This window comes from Raphanus sativus, chromosome 5 (assembly GCF_000801105.2).
Source record: "Raphanus sativus cultivar WK10039 chromosome 5, ASM80110v3, whole genome shotgun sequence".
In the NCBI taxonomy this organism is placed as follows: Eukaryota; Viridiplantae; Streptophyta; class Magnoliopsida; order Brassicales; family Brassicaceae; genus Raphanus; species Raphanus sativus.
This window is the reverse complement of record NC_079515.1, coordinates 7,345,165-7,368,467: the sequence shown is the minus strand read 5'-3', so window position 1 is coordinate 7,368,467 and position 23,303 is coordinate 7,345,165. Positions and strand designations below refer to the sequence as shown.

Genomic DNA, 23,303 nt, shown 5'->3' with positions numbered 1-23,303 from the left:
ACAACCAACATCTAACACTTTCTGTCCTGGTTTCAGATCCATTTTCTCCACAAACTCTTTGGGTTGTCTCTGTATTAAGAAACATAACACAAACACATGTAATAACTGATCGTATTCATAAAACACACAACACAACGCAAGCAAAACAAATAGGGATTTACCCGATTCCACCAGTGCTCACATAGCCATGTCCAAAGACAGCTCATAGCGTAGGATCCCACTGGATTTGTACTGAACATTGTCCAAGAAACGTTGGAAGCCTCTGTCGTTTTGTGAGCTGACTTTCTGCCAAACCCAACAAATCTGCATTCCACATCACAAAAGAGTGTTATCAGTGGTTTAAGATCTTGGAGTAAAAGGATATAGACATAGTTTTATATTAAGTGCTACCTGGTTCTGATTCTTCTTGTTCTTCACATAAGCTCCAATGCACTTTGCCCGATCATAGGAGAGCTCAAAAGAGTTCCCAGCAGCATCTCGAGTCACACATTCTTGAAACACCCTGCATTTATTCACCATAATAGACTTTTTAAATGCCACATAACTTCTACGGGAGTGAACTTCAGTATTCCAATACATTACTTCAAAAGATAAGATAAACCAAAACAAGCAAACACCAAAAGCACAGCAAATTAAGTGGTTATGTACCCTTTATTCTTCGATTTAAAGTCACTAAACTCTCGTAAATCTCAACATACCTTAAGTATAGCCATAGGCATTCTAACTATCCCTAATCCGCTAAACAATTGAAAATGCAGTTGTGTAAAAAAGTAAGAACCTTGGTATAGAAACCGGGTTCACGGTAGTGAGTGGGGTTGGATTGCGCTTGCTGCACCAAGATTGGTGGAAGCAAGATTCTCTGAAGAAAATGTATCCTCCAACTTTGATCCAACCAACCATCCTTTCAGCCAAAAGCTCCACCCTGCATCCCACCAAAACCAATTAAAAAAAAAAACTGAATCGCCTCTTAATGATATAAAAGGATGAGATCTTAATATCCTCTTTGTCAGAGAGATACATGAGAAGCCAGTTGGAGAAAATCAAATCAATGGATCCATCAGTGATGTTGAGGTCAGGGGATGTGACATCAGCACACATAAACTTCACATTCTTGTAGTGCCCGTTGACACTCTCATTCTGCAATAAACATTAACAAGTGATGAGCAATTACGCGTAAAAACAACACCTTGAGAATGTGAAAGCAAGTAAAAAAAAAACCTTCTTGATGACGCTATCAAATGAAGTCAAGAGCGATGAGTTGACCACGCTTCTGAGCCAATTCACCAGTGAACCGACCAATACCCAGCTCCAAGTTCCAGCACCGATTTGCCTTCATATGGCGGGAGCAAAGAGAGCACCTGCAGCCGTTAAAACCAAAACCAATAAGATTCAACAAAGATATCACAAAAATATATTTTAGAAAAAAAGTAAAAGGTAAACCTCGGGCGTCTTCCTTGTCGAGATCAGAGGCTCGAGAGTCGAGCATCATGGCTTCAACAGTGAGACAGCGGAATGCCAATCCAGTAATTCTTCTGGACATCACGCTCTGCCTCTGCTCCCCCCACATCATTTTATTTATTATTATTATTATTATTATTATTATTATTATATTATTATTATTCCAATTATAACAAAATCTTAATTCAGATAAAAACATTCTCGATTATTTTAAAAAGCGGATATATAAATCATTTAATTTTGTAACAAAAACGTGTTCTAATCGAGATCTCACCGTACGATGCTGCTGCCATTGTGGGGAAAAGGTGTTTCGTCCGGAAATTAAAAAAAAAAAAAAGAAAAAGATGTGTTTGCGAGAGAGAGATGGTGATTTTCAGTGGCCTTCGACGGCGAGTCTGGATCTAGAGAAGCTTCTTGATCTACGGTTTACGGATCGGCCTCTCTGCGCATCAAATTCACAACGGGAAACAAATGTTATTTTTTAGTGCGAGTGTTTACGATATCTGAGAGAGAGAGAGAGATGTTTTGTGGGTGAGAAGTGGCTAACTGCGCGCCCGCTTTTAAGCGAACGGTGAGGACGGCGGATGCGTACGTCGTTTCGAGTTGCCCTCTCTCTTCCCTGACTTTTGACTGTAAATAATATAAACAACATACGCGGTTATAAATTGAAGCAACCAAAAAGTTCTTCAGTCAAAAAAATCTACTTGTAAATCTTTAGTAAACATAATGTTTTTGGAGTCTTTTATGTTGTGGCTAAATATTTTTAACTGTGCCTTTTTTATTAAGTGCTGTATATTATATATATAGTATATATATATATATATATATATGCTAATATGTTCTGCATTTCGAATACATTATTAGAATTAGATCGGTGTTTTAAAAATCTGGGATTATTTTTTGATGTATAAAAAGTTAATTCGTTTGTTTAACTTGTTTTGTATTGGTTAAATTTTCCTTTCTAATTATAAAAGCTAAGGTAACCCGTTTTGTATATAATTCATTTTTAAACCGGTTTCACATTGATGAATGATTATTTTAAATTTATAAAAAAAATGATTAATTGTTCTAAATTATTTTTATTTGATAAATATTTTTAAAAATTGATTGAATAACCCTTAATATAGTAAATATTAATTTTGATCTAATTATATATATATATTTAAATTGATTTTTCATTAACTGAATTAAAAAATAGACTATATTTGGACATTATTTATACTATTACTAGGTGTTTTCCTGCACCAGTGCAGTAAGGAATTTTTAAAATCTAACTTATATAAAAAATAGAATTTTATTAAATATTATAGATTTTACTATTTTTACTAATTAATATATATTTGATATATATTTAAATCAATTTGTATAAAACTAATAAAATAATATAAAATTAATAATTATAAAAAAAGCCTAAATAATATTTAAAAATTTATAGATATATAAAAAACTAATATTCTTACGATTAGATATAATTTTTTTTTATGCCATTTTCTTTCAAAAAAAAAAGATATTTTTTTTTTAAAAAATTGTAGAAATTTTTTGAAAGTTTTAGTAAATACAAATTGTATAGTTATACAAAAATAATAATATTTCGAATTTGAAATGTTATATATGTTTTTTAAATCTAACTAATATTTAAAAATATATTTTATTAAATATATATATATTTTACTATTTTACTAATATTAATATATATTTGATATATATTAAATTAATTTTTATAAAACTAATAAAATGATATAAAATTGTTATAATTATAAAAAATGATCCTAAAATATTAATAAAGTTTGTTAATAACAGAAACTAATAATCTTACGATTAGATATTTAAATATTTAAAATGTAGATTTTTTTGAAAGTTTTAGTAATACAAATTGTATAATTATACAAAAATAAATAATAATTGAAATTTGAAATGTTATATATGAATATATTTATTTTATAGATGATGTATGAGCTATTACATATTTTAAAAAAATACCAAAAATAAATATCAAATATTAAATGTAATATATAATTATTATTACCATATTCTAATAAGTTTGCCAAAAGTATAAATCAAACATTAAATGAAATTATCCATGTCATATTTCTCCCGAAAGTCATGTCATCAATTTTAATAGTCATATCATACTTGTTTTGTGAAATTAATTGTAGAGAGAATATGTGTCAAAATCACTTCGTAAATATAGTTTGAGAAATGCCAAAAATACCATTTTCAATAGTACCACTTTTCATGTTTACACTAACCCACTTTTACAACTACTTTAATGAAAGGGTCTAGATTTAAAGGTTTGGGATTAGGGTTTAGATTTGATGTTTAGGGTTTAAGGTAAATAGCTTAGGGTTTAAGAGTTTAGGATTTAGGGTTAGAGTTAAGGATTTAAGGTTTTAGTTTAGACTTTAGGGTTTAGGGTTTAGGATATTGAATTTAGGGTATATATTTAGGGTTTAGGGTTTAGAGAGTTGAAGATTTTGGGTTTAGGGTTTAGAATTGGGAGGTTAGAATAATTTGGGATTAGAATTTTGAAAAACATATAAAAATAAAGATATAAGAGTCTTTACCAATTTAATAAATAAGGTATTTTTTGAAAATGTGTCTTTTGTGGTGGTAAAGATGAATAATGTACACTTGAAAGTGGTATTTTTGAAAATTCCCCATATAGTTTAGGGGATTATTTTTGGATTTCAGTAATTGTACTTCGTAAATAAAACTCATACCAACTGTTTAAAAAAGGAATATGGAGCAAAATTTATAGGTTGTTTGTATTTGTTAACTTTTCATAATATTAGTTTAAGTGGTTTTATCCTAATTATAGTAAAATATCTCAATTAAAAAAGTTCTTTAACTGACTTCACATTTATAAGTTGTTGAGCAAAATTTATAGGTTGTTTGTATTTTTTTAGTTTCACATAATATTAGGATATTCTCTAGCTAAATTCACATGAATTTTTCAAATTTTGTAACTACCTTAAGTGATTCATATTCACATATATATATATATTGCATAGGAAGAATATTCATGATTTTTTCGATTTCAATTATATAAAATACTAATTGTTTAATTGATTTCCGGTAAAAAATTATACAAAAATACTTTAAGTGGAAATAAATATTTCAAAAATAGACATCTGAGAATGTAGATTTTTTAAACTTAATTATGAAAATTGTAGATTATTTGGAAAGAGAAAAATAAAATAAAAAGTCTCGAGCAGCTAGTCTTATATATATACCATATTTACAATATAATTTCTTTTGGATTTCTTATAGATTAAAGATATTGAAGGATAATTGAAAAAAAAAACAGGAATTAACTATTCGGGGGGTGTATTGAACTAATGATTTTAGAATGGTTTGGGTTTTCTTTAAAATCTTGTGTTATTCAAGTGATGATTTCTAAATGCTTGTTAAAATACTCTGTTATTGAATATATAATTTATGTACAATTATTAAAAGTCACTTGAAATCCTCTGTTATTTAATCAGTAGTTTGTAAAACCTAAATCAAATCTACTGTTATTCAAAATAAATCATTCTTTCAAGAGTTTGTTAAGAAAAAGATTTCAGAATGATTTGCACCATTCTTTTACTTAAAAATAGGCGTAGTCAAATCCCACCTCTACATATGTTATTTGATGAAAACTTTTCGAAAAACCTTGTACATTTAGAAAAACTGCAAAAAAATTCCAGATCCCATTATGTTTAAATCTGATTCGATTTTCTTATTTTCTCTATTATCAATTGTTCTCATTTTCATATATATCATCCCTCAATTCTTCTGTAGTTGGTTTAACTATGAGCTTCAGTCGAGTTGTAGCTTTAAATTAACGATATAATTTAGCATATATTCTACGGGTTTGAATGATCTATTCATGTAAATAATGTGAAATGTGGAACTGGATTGCTATTGATGATGGCTGCAAAAACTATGTGAGAAGACAAATCCGATGATTCAAAGGTTAGTGCTCGTGGCCAACGTCTTTATGTCCAATGAGAGGATTCCATATAAATCTTGAGAGAAAGTGAATCTCTAGAGATTTGTAAATTTACAACCGTGGTTTGTATATTTTTAGTGGAGAATACGGAGAAATTCAGTTTTGTTTTCCCAGAAGAACAAATTTCTATAAAAATGTATGTCTAACTTCTTGTAGTGATAATTTTGTTTGTTTTTGACATTTTGTGTAAAATCTGGAAGTCATGGGTTTAAAGCTTATGTAAAACTGAGAGCTTCTATTGATTCATAACTCAAACAATTATGCATGAATTTGACAAATATAGCAGTGTTATTAAATCACCCAAAACACTCCAAAATTTAAACGAGAAATCTTACCAAAACACTGATCTTTTTTTAAATACCCAAACAAAATACTGAACTATCTCCTGAATTCACTTTAAATCCCAAAATTGTAAAATCCATCAAAACATTCTAAAATCATTAGTTCAATACACTCCCCTTCGTAAAGTTTCTGGATTTTTTTGATCACCGATCAAACAATAATTACAGATCTTTATTTCCACTGATATTGAAATATTCCCATGATAAATCAAAATATTTTTTAACTCAATTATAGTTTAAGGATATATCAAATATAGCTGAATATACTATAATTGATAAAATGAATTACGAATATATGAAATCTAAATTTATATAAGACTAAAATAATTGGTGAAAAATACTATTACGAACAGTTGTATTTTGTAATATTAAGTTTATATTATAAATGAAAGTAATATTATATTTTATTTTATATTTCTTACCAAATAGAGTGATTATGTAAATTAATTTATAATGCATCAAATATAGATATATACTATAAAATGAAATTATAATGGTGGAACCCATGGTTAAAGTAGTAAAATTTTAAAAGTAAATGAAAATTTATAGTTTGCAGAGAAACTAGATTTATTAGTATTCACAAAAATAGGAAAAGTATTAATTATCATAATTAAATATAGGGTTTTTAGTTATTTAATTAAAATAAAAATATATATATTTAAATAAAATGTTAGTGACATGGTTTTAGTAAATAACTTCAAAAAAATAAGGGGAGAATTCTAATAGATATTATTATTTAATAGTATAAATAATATTTTATTTTGTATTTCTTACCAAATAGGGTGGTTATATAAAGTAACTTATAATGCATCAAATATAAATATATATTATTAAAATGAAATTATAATGGCGAAATTCATGGTTAAAGTATTAAACGTTCAAATTAAATAAAAAGTATAGTTTGTAAAGAAATTAAGTTTAATAGTAAACACAGAAATATGGAAACAATAATTACCATAAATAATATGAAATCTTTAGTTATTTAATTTAAACAAAAATATATAAACAAAATGTCAGTGGCATGGTTTCGTAACTAACTCCAAAAATAAGAGCAAAATCCTAATGAAAATTATGATTTAATAGTATAAATATTTTATAGATTTTCATTCAAACACAAACACGATACTTTTTACTTAACTACATATAAATTAATAATCAATAAATACTATAAATTAGTGAATTTATACGGTCTCAAATTGGACCGGTGTAGAATAAAACATTATTCGATAAAATAATTTGATAATAATATTTTGAAAACTCTTAAATACATATATAGTCTCAAAAATTATATATTAATAATTAACATACATTAAAATTTATATAAACATATACAGTTTTTTTACCGTGTATCTTTCTTCAAAATGAATTTCAACTCTAATTTTATTTTTAGTTTACAGAATTACATATAAAGGTGAATTTGTATTATATAATATGTATTATCATACATAAAATACATCAATAATCTACTAAACTAGTTAAAAATCAAATCTAGAAACTTTAACTAATATATAATATCATGAAAGAAATATTCTTTCATTTTTCTACACTAATGTTTTCTTTAAAAATAATAAATCTAAAAAGAATTTTTCTTAAATTAATAACTCTATAATTAATAAATTTCCGTAGTTCCAATATTACTAGTTTATATAATTTGTACTGTATATTCAAATATTAGTAAAGTGGCATTTTAAAATTTATCAAAATGGGAGACTTGAGAAGAATAAGATAGCGAGACGAGCATGTGTGGAAATGAGAGAAGTTATGGATTATGTACACCCTTTGGTGGATGTGTGCATTATTGGTGGGTCTCAATGTCTCATGCACAATAATTTTTTTGGACAAATATCTAAGTGTTTTTTTGTCTAAACAAATATCTAAGTGTTTGCATGCAAATGTGTGGTCTATCTCCTCAATTGACATCTTTTCATAAGAAAAAAAAGAGAAATCTCAAATGATAGGCATTGCCTAAAAACGTTACCAAAATTCAGAACATACCGGGTTGTTTTGAAGAATATGAATGTAAGTTTCTTGGAAATGAGTTTCAGGTCAAACAAATTCAAACAACAGATTTTTTTTTTTGTAAAACTAATTGAGTAATTTGGGGGAGTTGGTGGAAGGGAATCTCTAGATCGTTCATAGGGAACCGTAATTTGGGTCCCTTGGGATCTACCAAACCAATAAAAATGAGAAAAAGTAGTACTAGAGTCGAATCTCTTTTAACCTTTTCGGAATTAGCAAGAAGACGCTTCAGTGTTATCACAGTCATTTGACACTACTGATGGTGATCATCAAGACACGTTGTATTAAACGACAACAATGGGTTCACGTGTTGTGTCGTTTTTCGACGATGGTGGATCACTCACTATAGTACACCTGGATTCTCTTCACCTAATATCTCCGTTGGCACTTTTCACTTCGACCCTTTTTCCTACTTCTTCGCAAGGATCCAGGGTTACTTTAGAGGTGAATCTTGTTCGCTACAATTAATTACATGTGGTGTGTTTCAGCACCCAAGTCCATAAGCATTAACTTCTGATATCAAAATCGTTGAAAAGGCCTACCAATGTCAATGGTGCCATGATGGATTTTAATGTTACCAAAACGTTTGTCTTAGATTATGGCTGAGTTTGCATCATTTTTCTTCTTTTGGTTAATATTACTGAACTCAAGAAAATTTATGGAACAAATTAATTTACAAACATCACAATATAGGTATTTATCACTGTATAAAACACATGTAAATAAAGTTAGTTGTTCGTGGTAATCAAAGCTTTTATTCAAGGCACATAGCTAATCCAAATATACAAGGACAATAATATATACGACTCGATCACCATATGGGAAACAAAACATCCCTCAAACGTTCTTAATCCTCATACTCTCACGCACGGATTGATACGCGTTTTGTACTTCAACATGGTTCGGTTCTTGTTTTGTTTTTGAGGTTTAATTCAAATTCAAAAGAAAACCCTCAAATAGTAACGGTAATTATAAATAGAAGAGACGTTTTATAGACCCTTGGAGCCAGGGAGGTCAATCCACTGAAGCTGAGCCTCGACCTCTCCACATTCAACATGTCGTAATCTGAGAACGAGATCCTGGACGAGCTTACCGTCGACCCAAGTTATTTTAGACTCCTCAGCTAGACAGTTGCGACGACATGGCTGAACCGTGGTGACGATGGTACCACTAGGAAGACCGTCAAGTTGCATTTTTAAAGCCTCGATATACGGCTTTATCTCGAACTCTGCATCACCCATCTTGTCGTCCTTGCTAAACATGTCGTGGTCGTACACCGTCTACATGCCAACACATATAGTCCATAATCATAAAATTATAAAAATATGATTTAGTATGAATAATATTTACCAAGAGAACGGTAAGACTGGGGTCCGTGACGGAGAGGGTCAGATCTTCGTTCCATTCTGGATTTACGTCTTTGTTGATGACACGAGTTTTCAATTTCTGCAACAACAAAAACAAACATTAAATTTAATATTGGCACTATTCAAATATCGAGAAATTGCAATGTTCTATGATTGTAGTAACATATAACCAACCCCAAAAAAAAGTAGTAATTAACATATAACCTGTTTGCCCATTTTAACGACGACGTAAGGATCACTGCTATTAATGTCACGGACGGCGAGATTGACGCCACGTTTGATGCGGATTCTAAGGAGTCCCAAGAGAGTTTCCATTAGTGAGCTTTTCCTTGCCGGACCCGTCGTGCTCATTCGCCTTTTGATTAATTTTCTATATATTGCTCAACGATCTTTTATCAAGCTTTCCACTGCACAACACACGTCGTTTAGATCTCAATATTTGTGTCTGAAAAACAATCTCAAGCGCCAAACATGGCAAGCATTAAAACTCACCGTGATGAAAAGTTTTATTGTTTTTTTTTTCTTTGCCTCTTTGTTTTCTCTCCTCCTCTTAGCTCTGTTTTTCTTTTAGAGCGAAGCGTTTGCAGGGGAGGGAGATAGCGTGCGGTGAAAGAAATGGATGCAGGCGATGTATATTAAAAGGGATGACCTAATTTCACAACGAATAATAGAAGACGACCGGGAGTTTCGGTATCCGGTGTTAACGATGAACGTTAGTTTTTTTTTTTGCAACCCAATTTTAGAGGGGACGGCTATAACTCCGTTACAACGTAATATTTTGATTCCATTTTCGGCGAAGACTCGCAAAGTGTAATCTAAACAAAATGCCTAAATATGCGGAGGATTGTAACAAAATTGGCCCTATACTCTCTTTTGGATACATTTGTAAGGAACATACGTTTTGCTCAATGAACAACGAGGTGGGTGCGTGCGGACGAAGCTTCACTGGAACATCTTTCGCAGTCTCTCAGCTGATAGAGACGCTCTCTTGTTGTTTGGTTCCAACACAAGTGCGTGTCTGAAATCTGCAGTATTAGAAAATAAAATTATATCAGCGTGTCAAAACAATAGATAAGAACTTTGGTTCTTTAAAGCTTTACCATCCATAGCTTCCTTGTAATAGCCTAACATTTCCCTAGCGGTTCCTCTTCGTAAATAAGCTTTCACATTCTGAAACAAAAATATTTTGTTAAGATTCAAGGCAAAGAAAAGTTCTTACAGGAGAAACTAGCTTAGCTCCAGTGTTTTGTTTAAAGAATGTTGTTACCTTCTTGTCGAGAGTGATGGCTTTGGTACAATCTTCTTCGGCTTGAAGAAAGCTGTGTATTTATAGGGTTTATTAAGCCAATGTCACACAAAAAAACATCTCTCACTTAAAAGGAGATAGGGAAATAACTTTACCTTCCAATTTCAAGATAGGCAGCAGCTCTGTTACTGTAATAAGTAGCATTGTTTTCACTCAGCTTAATAGCTTCTGAGTATAGACCGATAGCTTTCTGCCACTGTTTCTCTTTAAACGCTTGGTTACCCTGGTTTTACAAAACCACCGAACAAAGAAATAACACATCAGAACTACTACACTAGACAAAGGAGGACAATGCCTTCTTTGAAAAAAAAGAGATACATCATCGAGAAATTAATTGACCTTCTCTTTGGCAATTTCAGCCGACTCTTCTTGGCTGATAGTCTTCTTAGATGATTTAGGATCGGCAATAACGCTGGAGTTCTCTTGCAAAGACGCATACATCGTCTGCACTGTATCTAGTAAGAAGCGGTCACCACCATGCCTTCCTATGAAAGAAACTGAAACAGGGGACTTCTCGTGGTGTCCCAGCGGCACTGTCACCTGTATTATCAGAACCGATAAATGTTCAAAGACACATAATATTAATGTCTGAATTGTTTTTGCTAATGCTGTCTGGTAAGTGGTTGATTTATTTGAGGGCACAGAGGAAAGGAACTGTTAAGAGATAACCTGACAACAGCCCGATATGCTAGCAATGCTAAGTAGACTCGAAGCTCGGTTTTGATAGTCTTCGGAGATTGTCTCTTTGCTACCGAGTTTTGGAGGAAGAGTTGGCATTGTTGGGATAACCAGAATGCCATCATCCTTTACGCATATGAGAACAGACACATAAGCTTAGTCAAGACACACGTCAAAACAAAGTTGCTCAAGTTGTGGAGATGGCATGGAAATAGCAGGGGATACCTTGAGAAGTGAATTTACAGCCACTCGTGTCTGGTTTCTGATTGTATTCAGATTCTCAATCTCTTCGTTGTTTAGCTCTGTTTTCTCAGACAATTGCGAAGAAATCACAGGATCAATAGCTGGCTTCACTGTATTGATCCAATCCCCATGGTTTTGAAGAAACTCGTGCCTATAATACAAAGTTAAGATCGTTCTTTAGGAGTTCAGAATCGAGATTCTCTCATCCTCTGATGGTGAATAAAACAACAGGAACACCTTTGAATAAGCTGCATCACATTTGCCAGTAGTCCTGATGTTGAGACCTTCGTGCTAGCAATGGCTTTTGTCCTAGTGAACTCTTTCAAGCTAGGAATTTTAGATTCAAAATAGTTCTCCAGGTTCTGATGCTTCAGCGATTGTCCTGAAAATGAAAACAAAGGAACATCTCGATTACACAATCAGGATATATGACAGAGACGGAGGTGCTTCGTGAAAGAGCAAAGGGCTTTACTTCCGAAGAGCTTTTCGGCTGATTTGGTCACCACCTGTGTAATCCGGTCCACAGGGATCTTTAACAGCTGAAAATAGTCATCAGCTACAATGATTTGCCTTGGATTCCGTTGTGTGGAAAATGGAAGGTGCAAGAGTACATGGCCAACACGACGTAGGGTGTTTGGATCGCGTGCAAACCATCCTGAAGGCAAATATCTATTGATCAGAATCAACCTAATATTCACATAATAGTGCTAGATGTAAATTGTCATCTGACCGAAGTCATCTTGCAATATAAGTACATAACAATCACAACCTAGTAAATAATTCATATTAGACCACAAAGGTTTAATTGACACATGTGTATATGTATTCATACCAACAGAGTCAAGACTGGAAGATACTGGTATGATCCCAGTGTTTGAAATGGCCCCATGGGAAGATTTGAATCCAAGGACGCCACAGTATCCAGCAGGCACTCTTACCCCGCCAACTGTGTCGATGCCTGCAATCATAAATTAAACATCTTTATAACAGTTACAGTATCTTGGAATATAAATCACAACCATGTTTTGTTACCAAAACTTAGGGTTATCTTGCACCACAGCGAATGGAACTCACCTAAGGCAAAATCCACAGCGTTAGTAGCTACGGAAACAGCAGCTCCACTGCAAGCGCCACCAGGGATACGATCATGAGCAGCAGGATTTGTGGGAGGCTCGTAATGCTTGTTTTCTCCACTTATACTGAAAAAAAAAACACAAAACAAAAGGAATCAAAATACTTAGAGACACAACCGTAACGCTTGTTTCTCCACAAACAAAATAAAAAAAAATTTCACAATGGAATCACAAACTATATGTCCTTTCCTGAAATTCAATATTTAGGTAATAGAAAGAGAGAGAGAGAGGCAAACCTAAAGGCAAGTTCATCAACAACAGTTTTGCCAAGGCAAGTGGCACCACCTTCAACGAGAGTAGAAACCACAGGACATGTTGAAGAAGCAGCTTCATGCGTCCTGGCCCAATCTGGATGACCAAAGCCAGTCACGTAGCCTGTAACATCGAATCTGCAAAACAGATAAGAACATAAAATTAGATAAAAACATTAACTAATCTATGAACCTATAGTCCACTCATAGTGTATAAAGTGGACTCCATGGATAAGTAGAAGCCAAACACTCTCAACAACCTCATCCTACACTCACATACTGACATTTGAATCTACTCATTGCTCCAAATGAAACTATACTCTGATAAGTTCACGAACAAATATTATAATCAGCCGGAGTCAACGCATTTTGACTTCTTTCAGCAAACAAAGATTCTCCACCTAAATCACAGACATGTGGAGTCGAGAGGAGGAGGGGGAAAAACAAGTCTACGGTGGCTTACACGTCGGATACGGCGAAGGAGAGACCGGTGAGAGGATGAGGAGCTTTGGGAGGAGCAGGCTGCGGAGGAGGGAGGAGTAAGAGCTTGTCGACAAAGGCGCCGAAATCTTCACGGATGGTCTTCTTGAGCTTCTTAGCAGCCAAGAGGATCCCGGCTATGCCTAAACCTAGAAGCACCCATAGATTCGAAGCGTGAGACGCCATCTGATGATGACTGCTTTGCTTAGCTTAAGATAAGAGAGAAAGAGAGAGAAGAGACCCTAAAAGGAAGAAGAAAGCGTTTTGTTTTTTGTTTTGTGTGTGTGTTTTGCGTTGCTCGAGGTTTATTTCCCATTCTCTAACCCCAAAACATATTAATAAAATAAATGTAATTGTGTGTCTTTTTAATTCTTTTTTTTTTAAAAGAGGAGAGTTTGAGATTGAGATGACGTCAGCGTAGCTCAACAGAACTGGTCACTTCCCCTTGTTTCTCTGTTTTACATATCAACAAAATCTAATTCACTTGGCTTTCTCTTCCTTCTTATCCTTAACCCTAACTTGAACTTCAATCTCTCTAATGGCGGATCAGAGCAAGAACAACAACACTCCTGAGATCTTCGAGCTCAACAATGGATCCATGCAGGTCAAGATCTCTAACTATGGCGCCACCATCACCTCCTTGTCTGTCCCCGACAATAACGGTTCCTTCTCCTTCCTCCCTTCCTCCTCCGTTTATCTTATTCCTTTATTTCTCCAAAGATCTCAATTAACCATCTGATGATCAAGTTTGTTTTTTCTTTTCTTAAACAAAGGTAAACTGGCTGATGTAGTTCTCGGATTTGACTCGGTGGATCCATATGTGGTAATACTTCTCTTTGAAAATCACCTAACTCCTTTATTGATCTCGACACATATTTCATTAGATCTGATTACAAAAGAGAAAAGAAAAAGAGAGTTCTGATCGATGTCTATCTGATCACCCATGTGGTTTCTGTTGTCTGAATTGGTAAATAGACTACTTATTAGCAACAATAACAGATGTGTGATGTGTCTGAACTACTTCGTATGCATATTGTCTGAATAATATTGTTAAATATATATATGAAATTTGTGTATTTATGAATCTGAAGTATATGATTGTTACAGAACGGGCTTGCACCCTACTTCGGTTGCATAGTTGGTCGTGTAGCAAATCGGATTAAAGAGGGCAAGTTTAGTCTCAATGGAGTTGACTATACTTTGCCCATCAACAATGGTCCCAACAGCCTCCACGGTAATATAACCATTCTTCTTTCCTAAATATGATACTGTAGCTTTCCTATGAACTCAATCGGATGTGTAAAAACATAAATGATACTCTTATCTTACAGGTGGCAACAAAGGTTTCGATAAGAAGTTATGGGAAGTCGCAGGATACAAGAAAGACGGTGACAAACCTTTCATCACATTCAAATATCACAGCGCCGATGGAGAAGAAGGTCGTTAGAACAAATTTTTTTTTTTTATTATTATCTAATATCAGATTAGATTAGCTAAATGTATTAATGTGTATTTTTTTCTCCTTTCATAGGCTATCCCGGTGCGGTTACTGTCACGGTGACATACACTCTCACGTCAGCCACGACCATGAGACTCGACATGGAGGCAGTTCCTGAGAACAAAGACACTCCCATCAATTTAGCTCAACATACATACTGGAACTTATCGGGTCACGACTCAGGAAACATTCTTGACCACAGGATCCAAATCTGGGGTTCTCATATCACCCCCGTGGATCAACACTCAGTTCCTACAGGAGAGCTCTTACCGGTAAAAGGAACTCCTTTCGATTTCACCGAGGAGAAACGGATAGGAGAGCGTATAGGAGAGGTGGGAATTGGGTACGATCACAACTACGTGTTGGACTGTCCTGATCAAGAGAAAGTCGGGCTGAAACACGCGGCGAGGCTTAGAGACGGTGAGAGCTCAAGGGTGATGGACTTGTGGACCGATGCTCCCGGTGTGCAGTTTTATACGGGGAACTATGTGGATGGAGTGGTGGGGAAAGGGAATGCGGTTTATGGGAAGCATGCAGGTGTGTGCCTTGAGACGCAAGGGTTCCCGAACGCGATTAACCAGAAGAGTTTCCCGTGTGTTGTGGTCAAGGCTGGTGAGAAGTACAAGCACACTATGCTGTTTGAGTTTTCAGCTTGAGTGAAACTGGTGGTAGTGATGCTGCTGGATGGATGTGTTTTTAGGTGTTAGATTTTGGGATAAATAAAATGCCGGTTCGTTGGTTCATAGAACCGGAAAAGAGTAATTGTAGTTTTATCTTTTGTCACTATGATCTCCATATTGAATTTCTTTTAGTACTGATTTATTATTTTATCATAAATTACAAAATTTTTACAATAATTTTATAACTTTTTAATTTAATTGAATTATATTGTGAGATTTCTGTCAAACATTTGAGTTTGCATTGAAAAAATTAGTTTATTTATATAACCGATATTAATTAGTGTAAAAGCATTAATGATTCTCTAATAAAACAGTATATTCTATCGAAATAAGAACATCCTTATATTTTGTTATCTAGAATATTACTAAATTTTGTATAACTGCATGCAACTAACCTACTCCCTCTGTTTTTTAAAGATGTATGTTTTAGGAATTTTTTTTGTTTCAAAAAGATGTATTTTTCATATTTTCAATGTAATTTTTGTCAACTAATTATGAATAATTGTGAATCTCAAAAACATTAATTGCATTTCTTGAAATTTTATTGGTTTAGAAATATAAGAAACATAAAATAACAAAAAACTATGCACTAATAAGTAAATTTTAATATGTTTTATTAAAAAGTGTGAAAATCTCAAAACATGTATTATTTAAAAACGGAAGAAGTATTTTTTTTTAAAAAAAATCAGGATCTATTCTCTAAGCTAAGCAGTTATGTTTCCCTCGTACTTCAAACACAAGCGACTACATATTCCAACGATATATTTTCTCAGTATCACGATTTCTCCTCAACTCATCCTATGAAACCCCAGTTTGTTAAACACAAGCTCTGCACTTACTGAAAGTTTCAAAATCTGCAACAAGCTATTTTGTAATTGCAAAGATCTAAGCTGATGCTTTCATAAACAAAAAAAATGAGTCAAAGTTTCTTACAACAAGATGATGTGCTTGAGTTAGGTTTCAAAGAGTTTGTATGGTTTAAGGCCAAGAGTCCGGATATAATCTGCAGTCTATGTGCATTCTGTTTGTTGTCCATTTAATTTATCATAAAGTTCAAAGAAATCAAAACAAACATTTACAAAAGTTTTACTAACAAAAAAGGTAGCGATCTATCATATGGATAAGAGATTACCTAGCATATTGACAGGATCTATGGCGATTGATACTACTTCGTTTTAGATTATCATCGACTTTTTTTGAACTTAATTATCATCGACTTCTTACAATCAATTCGCCTTCCATCATCTCCTTACTAATTCAGGGGACATTGATGTTTAATTACTTCAGAGTAGTTTAATTATTGTTAGGAAAAACAAAAGAATTGTTAGTTTAATTATTGACATGAGTGTTAGGCTCCGTTGGATCGGTTTGGTTATTTCCAAGTTCGGTTCGGATCGGATTGTAACCAATATCTGAAATCGTCTAAAATATTTGTTAACCTGAAAATAACAAAAAAAAATTCAAAATATAGAAATTATTCAGAAAATTAATTAAAATATCTAAAGTAATGAAAAGTATTCAAAATAAAAAAATAAAATAAACACCAGAAATCTTTAAATACTATAAATTATCTAAATTAACTTAACATATATAAAAATATTAACATATTTAACTAATTTTGGATATCTTCGGATTCTAGTTTGGATTTCGGTTTGGTTCAAGTTACATCTAAACTTCAAAGTAGTAAGTTTATAAGTCTCGTTCGGATATTGGTTCAGATCCAGTTTATTTCGGTTAAGATTTAGATAAATACTTCGGTTTGAGGTATAAATGCCCATGTCTAATTTACATGATGGACTGAAAAGGCTAAAATCAGGAAATGGTGTTCCCTTCATGTAACAACGTCTTTTTTATTTTAAAAGAAACATTTTAAAATCTAGTGTTATTGAATTTATTATTTCATAAAATATTTTGAAATCTATTCCTATTTAACAAAACTTAAGTTAAAGATTTTAGAGTGTTTTAATTATTTTTAGAGTGTTTAGGAGGGGTATTTTAATTATAAAAATTAAAATTAAAATCTCATAGTTTCACATGAGATTCTAGAACTATTTAACAAAAATCACACCAAATTCAATACACCTTCATTTTACCTTTAAAACTAATAAAATCATGATAACATGTCCATCATTTTCATCATTTGTATTTTCTTCCATGTTTTTTTTTTGTAAACTAGGAAGTGTCTGGATCTTTGGTCCAAGTAGTCCCCAAGGTCCGGGACCATCCGGTGCTAATACCGACAATATGGCGTAAAGCATCTCTTCCAACGGGAATCGAACTAGGAGTACAATGAAACCTACTCCAAACACTAAACCACTAACCCAACGCCACCGTTGATAATTCTTTTTTTTTTTGTAAACTAGGTATTCTCTTCCATGTTAAGGCACCAAAAGAGTGGAGATATCAGAGTATTTGTTGAGAAATTACGTTCAAAACTCCAAAGCCGCACAATTAAAGCAAAAACAGATATAAAGAAGAAGAAAATATATGGAAGTTTAAAAACTTTGTCGAACATCTGGACGTAATTACATAAGGATCATCATTTCACATCTACCATCTATCTTATTAAAACAGAAACATTTTGTTGGACCTAACATTTATTTTGTAAGTTTTTAAATTAAATACACATTTATACTTTATAGTTAAACCTACATTAAATCAGTAATGTTCATTTCTTTATACTACTATCCATATTTCCAAACAATATACTTATTTCTTTATACTACTATCAATATTTCCAAACAATATATTTTTATACTACTATCAATGTTTCCAAACAACACAATAATTAATCTTAATATTTTATATCTATCATTTTCTTTTTAAAATTTTGTAGAAACATCATAATTTCATAAATTGCAAAATAATGAACTTTAAAATTTGGATTATAAGATTACAAATTATGAAACTATTACAATTTAAATCAAATTAGATTATATATTGGTCATCCATCAGTTCAATCGGTTAGTCTCGGATTTTAGTGATTTTTGTTAATATGAATATTTTAAAAACCTAAATTGAATTGTCAGATCTCCAGATTAACCGGTATAAATCACAATCGGGTTGAATTTAGAAACACTGATTTAAATGCAAAAATATTTTAAATACACTCTTTAAAAGTTACCAAAATATTTGTTAAGTTATTAGTGAAAATTTTCATCGTAAAATATTCCGCGCTTTCAAAGCGCGGATCATAATCTAGTTTTATTTAATTTCCAATCAAAATAGGGAATTTTTTTATTTTATTTTAATTGTTAGTCACACACAAAGTGGTGGGCACATCTAGTAAGCAAAATAAAGAGATATATTATTGGGGCTATATTATTTTGCCTAATGACTTTTGGTTTGATATGGGTTTTGCCATTCCATTGCTAGAGTTAGTTCATCGAACGTAAATACCACTGTTTTATATATTTTCTCCGTAGTTTGTATCATTTTAATTGGTGTTTAGAAAAAAAAATTTGTTTCAAAATAACTGATATTCACGTTATTTTAGATAAAATTTAATATGATTTATACTTTGTGACCAATTACAAAATATTGTCTTATTTCATTTGTAACTATAGACATGTAAAAATATGAACAATTTATACTATACTATTTCATTTGTTACTATTTTATTTTAATATTACTGCATACTAGAAAATAACCCCGTGCGTAAACGCCCGGAAATAGTGAATTTTTTATCTTCTATTTTTTATTTTTTATTTAATTTTTACTTTATTTAAATTTGTAATAACTGTTAAAATTAAACTGATGAGTAATATTATAATTATTTTAGAAATAAATAATGATCCCTCTAACATAATACTTACATAATGTATGAATATTAAATAAATTGTATGCATGAGAAATGAACATTTTTAAAGTTATGCATGACAAAATAAATTGTGTGTTGCTGCATTGTAATATTAAATAATATATTTATCTTCAATTATTAATTTTTTTCATTTTTTTCGTTTTAGACTTCTTATCTCTTTGGTTTATTCTTTTATTGCATTTAGATTGTCATTGCTATTTGTCTTATATCTATAGCTATCATAGCTAATTTATTTTTTCTTGTATGATTATCTTCTGAAGAATTTACCATTGCACTTCCTGAAGCCTCGTGATCACTTTCATAAAATTTATTAATAATCTCTTTTGTGACATCCTTTATAATATTTTTTTGTCTGTCCTTGAAATTAAATACCAAATTTTGTATATTAATCATTAACTAAAATCCCTTAACTAAAAGCATGAAGTTTTTCAATTGTATTTTGTACATCTTCCATATTAATTTGATTGCATGTGATTTATGTAACCATTTACCCAACTAAGTTGATTTATAATTAAAGGATGTGACTTTCATACTGAATTTGAAAACTTTACCAATATTTGTTTCTGACATAAAGAAGATAACTGCATTATCTCTTGAATCATCTATTGATTTTTTCCTGCATTTAGGAGTTTTTAAAATATAGTCTTAGTTTATACACTATAAATTATAAAAAATAGACTTACCTGAAATTTAATCAAGTTAGTTGCTGATTAACGCAAAATTCTGGTCATGTCTTTGTTGAATGTGGTTACAAATAATGTGTATGAATCATCCTTGACGATTATTTCAAGCTTATTTTAATAAGATTAAGTATTACTAATTTGTCAATTATTTAAGTAAAGCATACTTACATCCATTTAAGTTATCTTGAGATGCCAACAATAATAACAAGATATGTAATTCCATTCATTTCTTGAATTTATTTTAATAATTTTTCGTTCAATTGTAAATTATTTCTCCTGTCAATTAATTTCGTGTACAGTAAATTTTGTATATAATTGTTATTTAGAACTGTGAACAATCAATTGTTTGTATTAGAAAAGTCAATAATTTAGCTACCTCAATCAAATCTTTGATAATGATGGAATCTAATATCTTTCTTATTTTGATAATGTTCTTATTTATTTAATTAAATTGCTTTCCTCCTTCGGCAGCCAAGTATTGGAGGTGTCAAGTTTAGACAATAAATTACAAAATATATGTATATTCTTAGGTTTTAGTTCAAACAGTATGATATATTAATAACTAGTGGTATTCCGGCGCTACGCGCCGGGTTCATATGTTGTATTTTTACATGAATTTATAATTTATTATATAATCTTAGTAAATAAAATATTCTAAAAATATAAAATGAAAATATGTATAAAAATGATATTTTCTGATCTTTTTTATAGTGGTTAGTGGAGCTGAGAATTTAATTCAAATCCCGGGGGCTCCGCCCCGTCTGACCCGCCGTGGAGCGGGTGCGGGTCGATCGGTTTAAAATTTTCGAACTGCGATGCGGGTGTGGGTTAAGATTAGTTTAAGCGGGGCGGGTGCGGGTCAGCCAAATATGAGTCGCGGGTACTCGCCGACCCGTAAATTCAAAAAAAAGTTTTTTTTTATTTTATTTTTCGTAGAAATATATAAACATATAAAATATTTATATAATTTTAGTTATAATGTATTATTTTAATATTATTTTTAATAATTAATATATAATTAAAATAATTAATATATAATTAAAATAATTAATATATAATTAAAATATTAATATATAATTAAAATAATTAGTTTTTAATATAATTATTATTACCCACGAGTAAGACGGTTTATCCACAGGTTTTGGCGGGGTGGATGCGGGTTTAAGATTTTTGGTCATACGGATCATGTGGGTCGAATTTATGAAAGTGATACAGATCGTTGACTATGGAGAATCATAGAGGCTTTATTCTCCATAGTCAAATCAAATATAAAGAAAACCTATAAACCGTGATTTTGAAACCCAACCTAGACACTGAATCTGACGATTAACCAGGTCGTTGAATTGACCGGATCAATGAGTTATTGGACCAACCGTTGATGAACCGCATGTTAATAAATGAATTAATTTTATTATATAATAATATATTAGCTATGAAAATTTTATATAATAGTTAATATTTTGAAATGTTTTCTAAACATAAAATAATAGTTTGGATATTTATCTATTTTATGCTTAAAACATTCAGAAAATACTTAACCTTGGTTTCTATATTTTTAACTTCATTTGACATACAAAATATTAAAAAATAGTTTAGACTATTTAAAAAGTTTGTAATATAAGAGTTATGACATCTAAAAAAAATGAAGACATACAATTCACAAATATTTATGTCGAATATGAATAATAAATTAAACTTCCAATGCAAAATAAACCAAAATTAAAACATCATATTAGTAAATTGTCAATAACAAAAATAAATTAACACCAAATCACATCAACTAATTTTTATTTTCTCTAAATTTTAAAACTTACCAACAGCTCGCCATGCTCTTGTTCTTCAACAATTCAAAACATGTTTTGTAATCCACATGATCATATGATCTTATTCTTTTTGATATGTAAATTAAAAATGTAATGACTTGTTATAAACTAAGTTAAATAAAAAATAACTTACTCATTTTTCTTGCAAACGTAAATTGTAATGTAGAGGAATAATAAGCTTGATCGTCTTTGAATTTGTTTTACGGATGAGCGGGTCGAACAAGATCACGCTTACTCACCTTCCTTGTAAACGTAAATTGTAGTGTAGATGAATAGGAAGACGGTAATAAAACTGAAAAAAAATCTAACTTTATAATTGGAAATTTATAATATAAAACATAATTTAAAACATAACTAAAAACTAAAAAAATAAAAATTATCTATTGATTCAACCAGTGGTGTAACCGGTATTGAATTTTGGGTTTTAGTGAGTTTTTTGAGGTTTTAAATTGGGATTTTAAATTTTGGGTTTTTTCACAAAACTCAAACAAAATTTATATTGGGTCGCGGAGTTTACCGGTTCAACAGTGGTTCTGGTTCGGGTTCAAAACACTGTTATAAACGCTTGGGCTTTTATGAGGAAAAGTTTAGAAACCCAATGTCTTTCATAATTAACATTAAAACCTATTAAATATAATTTAAGAAAATATTTTAATTATTAAAAAAGTGTTTCAAATGACATTGGGTTTTCTCCTAGGGAGGAAAAAAACTCAACTTTATTATATAAGATAATTGAAAATTTAGATTATAAAACAGAATTTAAAATATAACTAGAACTAAAAAAATAAAAATTATATATTGGTTCAACCAGTGGTGCAACCGGTATCGGGTTTTGGGTTTCTGTGAGTTTTTGGAGGTTTTATGATTAACATTAAAACCTATTAAATATAAATTAAAAAATTATTAAAAAGGGTGTGCCACATGACATTTAAACCCCCAAGGAGAAAAAAAGCCAACTTTATTATATAAGATTTTGACTGGTTTTTTTTGTTTTCTTGTTTTACATTAATTACCTATCAAATGAAGTTCTATGTTTACATTACAATACCTGAATATGTTTCAGGATTGAAACTTGTTATTATTAGAGTTTTACCTTTTGCTTCTTTGTTTTTCATTTGTTTTTGATATGTATTTACCATATTTTTTCATATAGTAGTACATATTTTGCTTCCTCCGTTGTGTAGTTATTATTGTAAGCTTGTAACAATTTATATAAGGTTGTAACTGTGTGATATTATAAAACAGTAAATGTAAAGAAAAATGTGATATAAAAGATGTACATTAGTTGTAGAGAAGAAAAGTCACAACAACCGTTTAATATAAAAGAAAAGCTATCACCACTTTCATATTTATCTCTAACTTTTTTAAATATTTTTGCTAGTATTGTTCCTTTTAATGTCATATTGGCTTTACTCCGTTGTTGGAATGGAATTTTTGTATATGTAGAACTGGACTTTATATGTGTAGTTTGTGTGATTCTGAAACTTTGCTGGCTCATGGTTGGTGTAATTTTGAATTTTCAATGGCTT

At 31.2% G+C, this 23,303-nt stretch overlaps 4 protein-coding genes across 4 annotated transcripts in view; 1 reads left to right on the top strand and 3 right to left on the bottom strand.

Annotated features, from left to right (window-relative positions):
- Window positions 1–1,751, bottom strand: part of LOC108862712 (phosphoethanolamine N-methyltransferase 1) — a 2,190-nt gene extending 439 nt beyond the window's left edge. Inside the window, 13 exon segments of the mRNA XM_056985619.1 lie at window positions 3–67; window positions 162–201; window positions 204–303; window positions 391–525; window positions 779–822; window positions 825–922; window positions 1,001–1,137; window positions 1,219–1,236; window positions 1,238–1,303; window positions 1,305–1,369; window positions 1,450–1,505; window positions 1,507–1,552; window positions 1,733–1,751. Coding sequence (XP_056841599.1) covers window positions 3–67; window positions 162–201; window positions 204–303; window positions 391–525; window positions 779–822; window positions 825–922; window positions 1,001–1,137; window positions 1,219–1,236; window positions 1,238–1,303; window positions 1,305–1,369; window positions 1,450–1,505; window positions 1,507–1,552; window positions 1,733–1,751 — 889 coding nt within the window.
- A 6,796-nt stretch (window positions 1,752–8,547) lies between these two features.
- Window positions 8,548–9,802, bottom strand: LOC108856909 (protein C2-DOMAIN ABA-RELATED 4). The gene is made up of 4 exons (XM_018630811.2): window positions 9,672–9,802; window positions 9,384–9,586; window positions 9,163–9,258; window positions 8,548–9,092 (listed from the first exon to the last, which is right to left on the bottom strand). The coding sequence occupies exons 2-4, from the start codon at window positions 9,528–9,530 to the stop codon at window positions 8,802–8,804; spliced, it is 534 nt and encodes a 177-aa protein (XP_018486313.1). The 5' UTR covers window positions 9,531–9,586; window positions 9,672–9,802; the 3' UTR covers window positions 8,548–8,801.
- Window positions 9,803–9,938: 136 nt separating this feature from the next.
- On the bottom strand, window positions 9,939–13,567 carry LOC108856908 (outer envelope protein 64, chloroplastic). The gene is made up of 13 exons (XM_018630809.2): window positions 13,254–13,567; window positions 12,776–12,928; window positions 12,481–12,605; window positions 12,239–12,364; window positions 11,879–12,061; window positions 11,644–11,788; window positions 11,389–11,557; window positions 11,155–11,289; window positions 10,825–11,025; window positions 10,581–10,708; window positions 10,447–10,498; window positions 10,280–10,349; window positions 9,939–10,204 (listed from the first exon to the last, which is right to left on the bottom strand). Exons 1-13 carry the CDS (start codon window positions 13,454–13,456, stop codon window positions 10,122–10,124), a joined length of 1,773 nt encoding a protein of 590 aa, XP_018486311.2. The 5' UTR covers window positions 13,457–13,567; the 3' UTR covers window positions 9,939–10,121.
- Window positions 13,568–13,694: 127 nt separating this feature from the next.
- Window positions 13,695–15,625, top strand: LOC108856597 (uncharacterized). Its single transcript, XM_018630440.2, has 5 exons — window positions 13,695–13,932; window positions 14,044–14,093; window positions 14,378–14,504; window positions 14,602–14,709; window positions 14,802–15,625. The coding sequence occupies exons 1-5, from the start codon at window positions 13,809–13,811 to the stop codon at window positions 15,422–15,424; spliced, it is 1,032 nt and encodes a 343-aa protein (XP_018485942.1). The 5' UTR covers window positions 13,695–13,808; the 3' UTR covers window positions 15,425–15,625.
- Window positions 15,626–23,303: the final 7,678 nt, after the last annotated feature.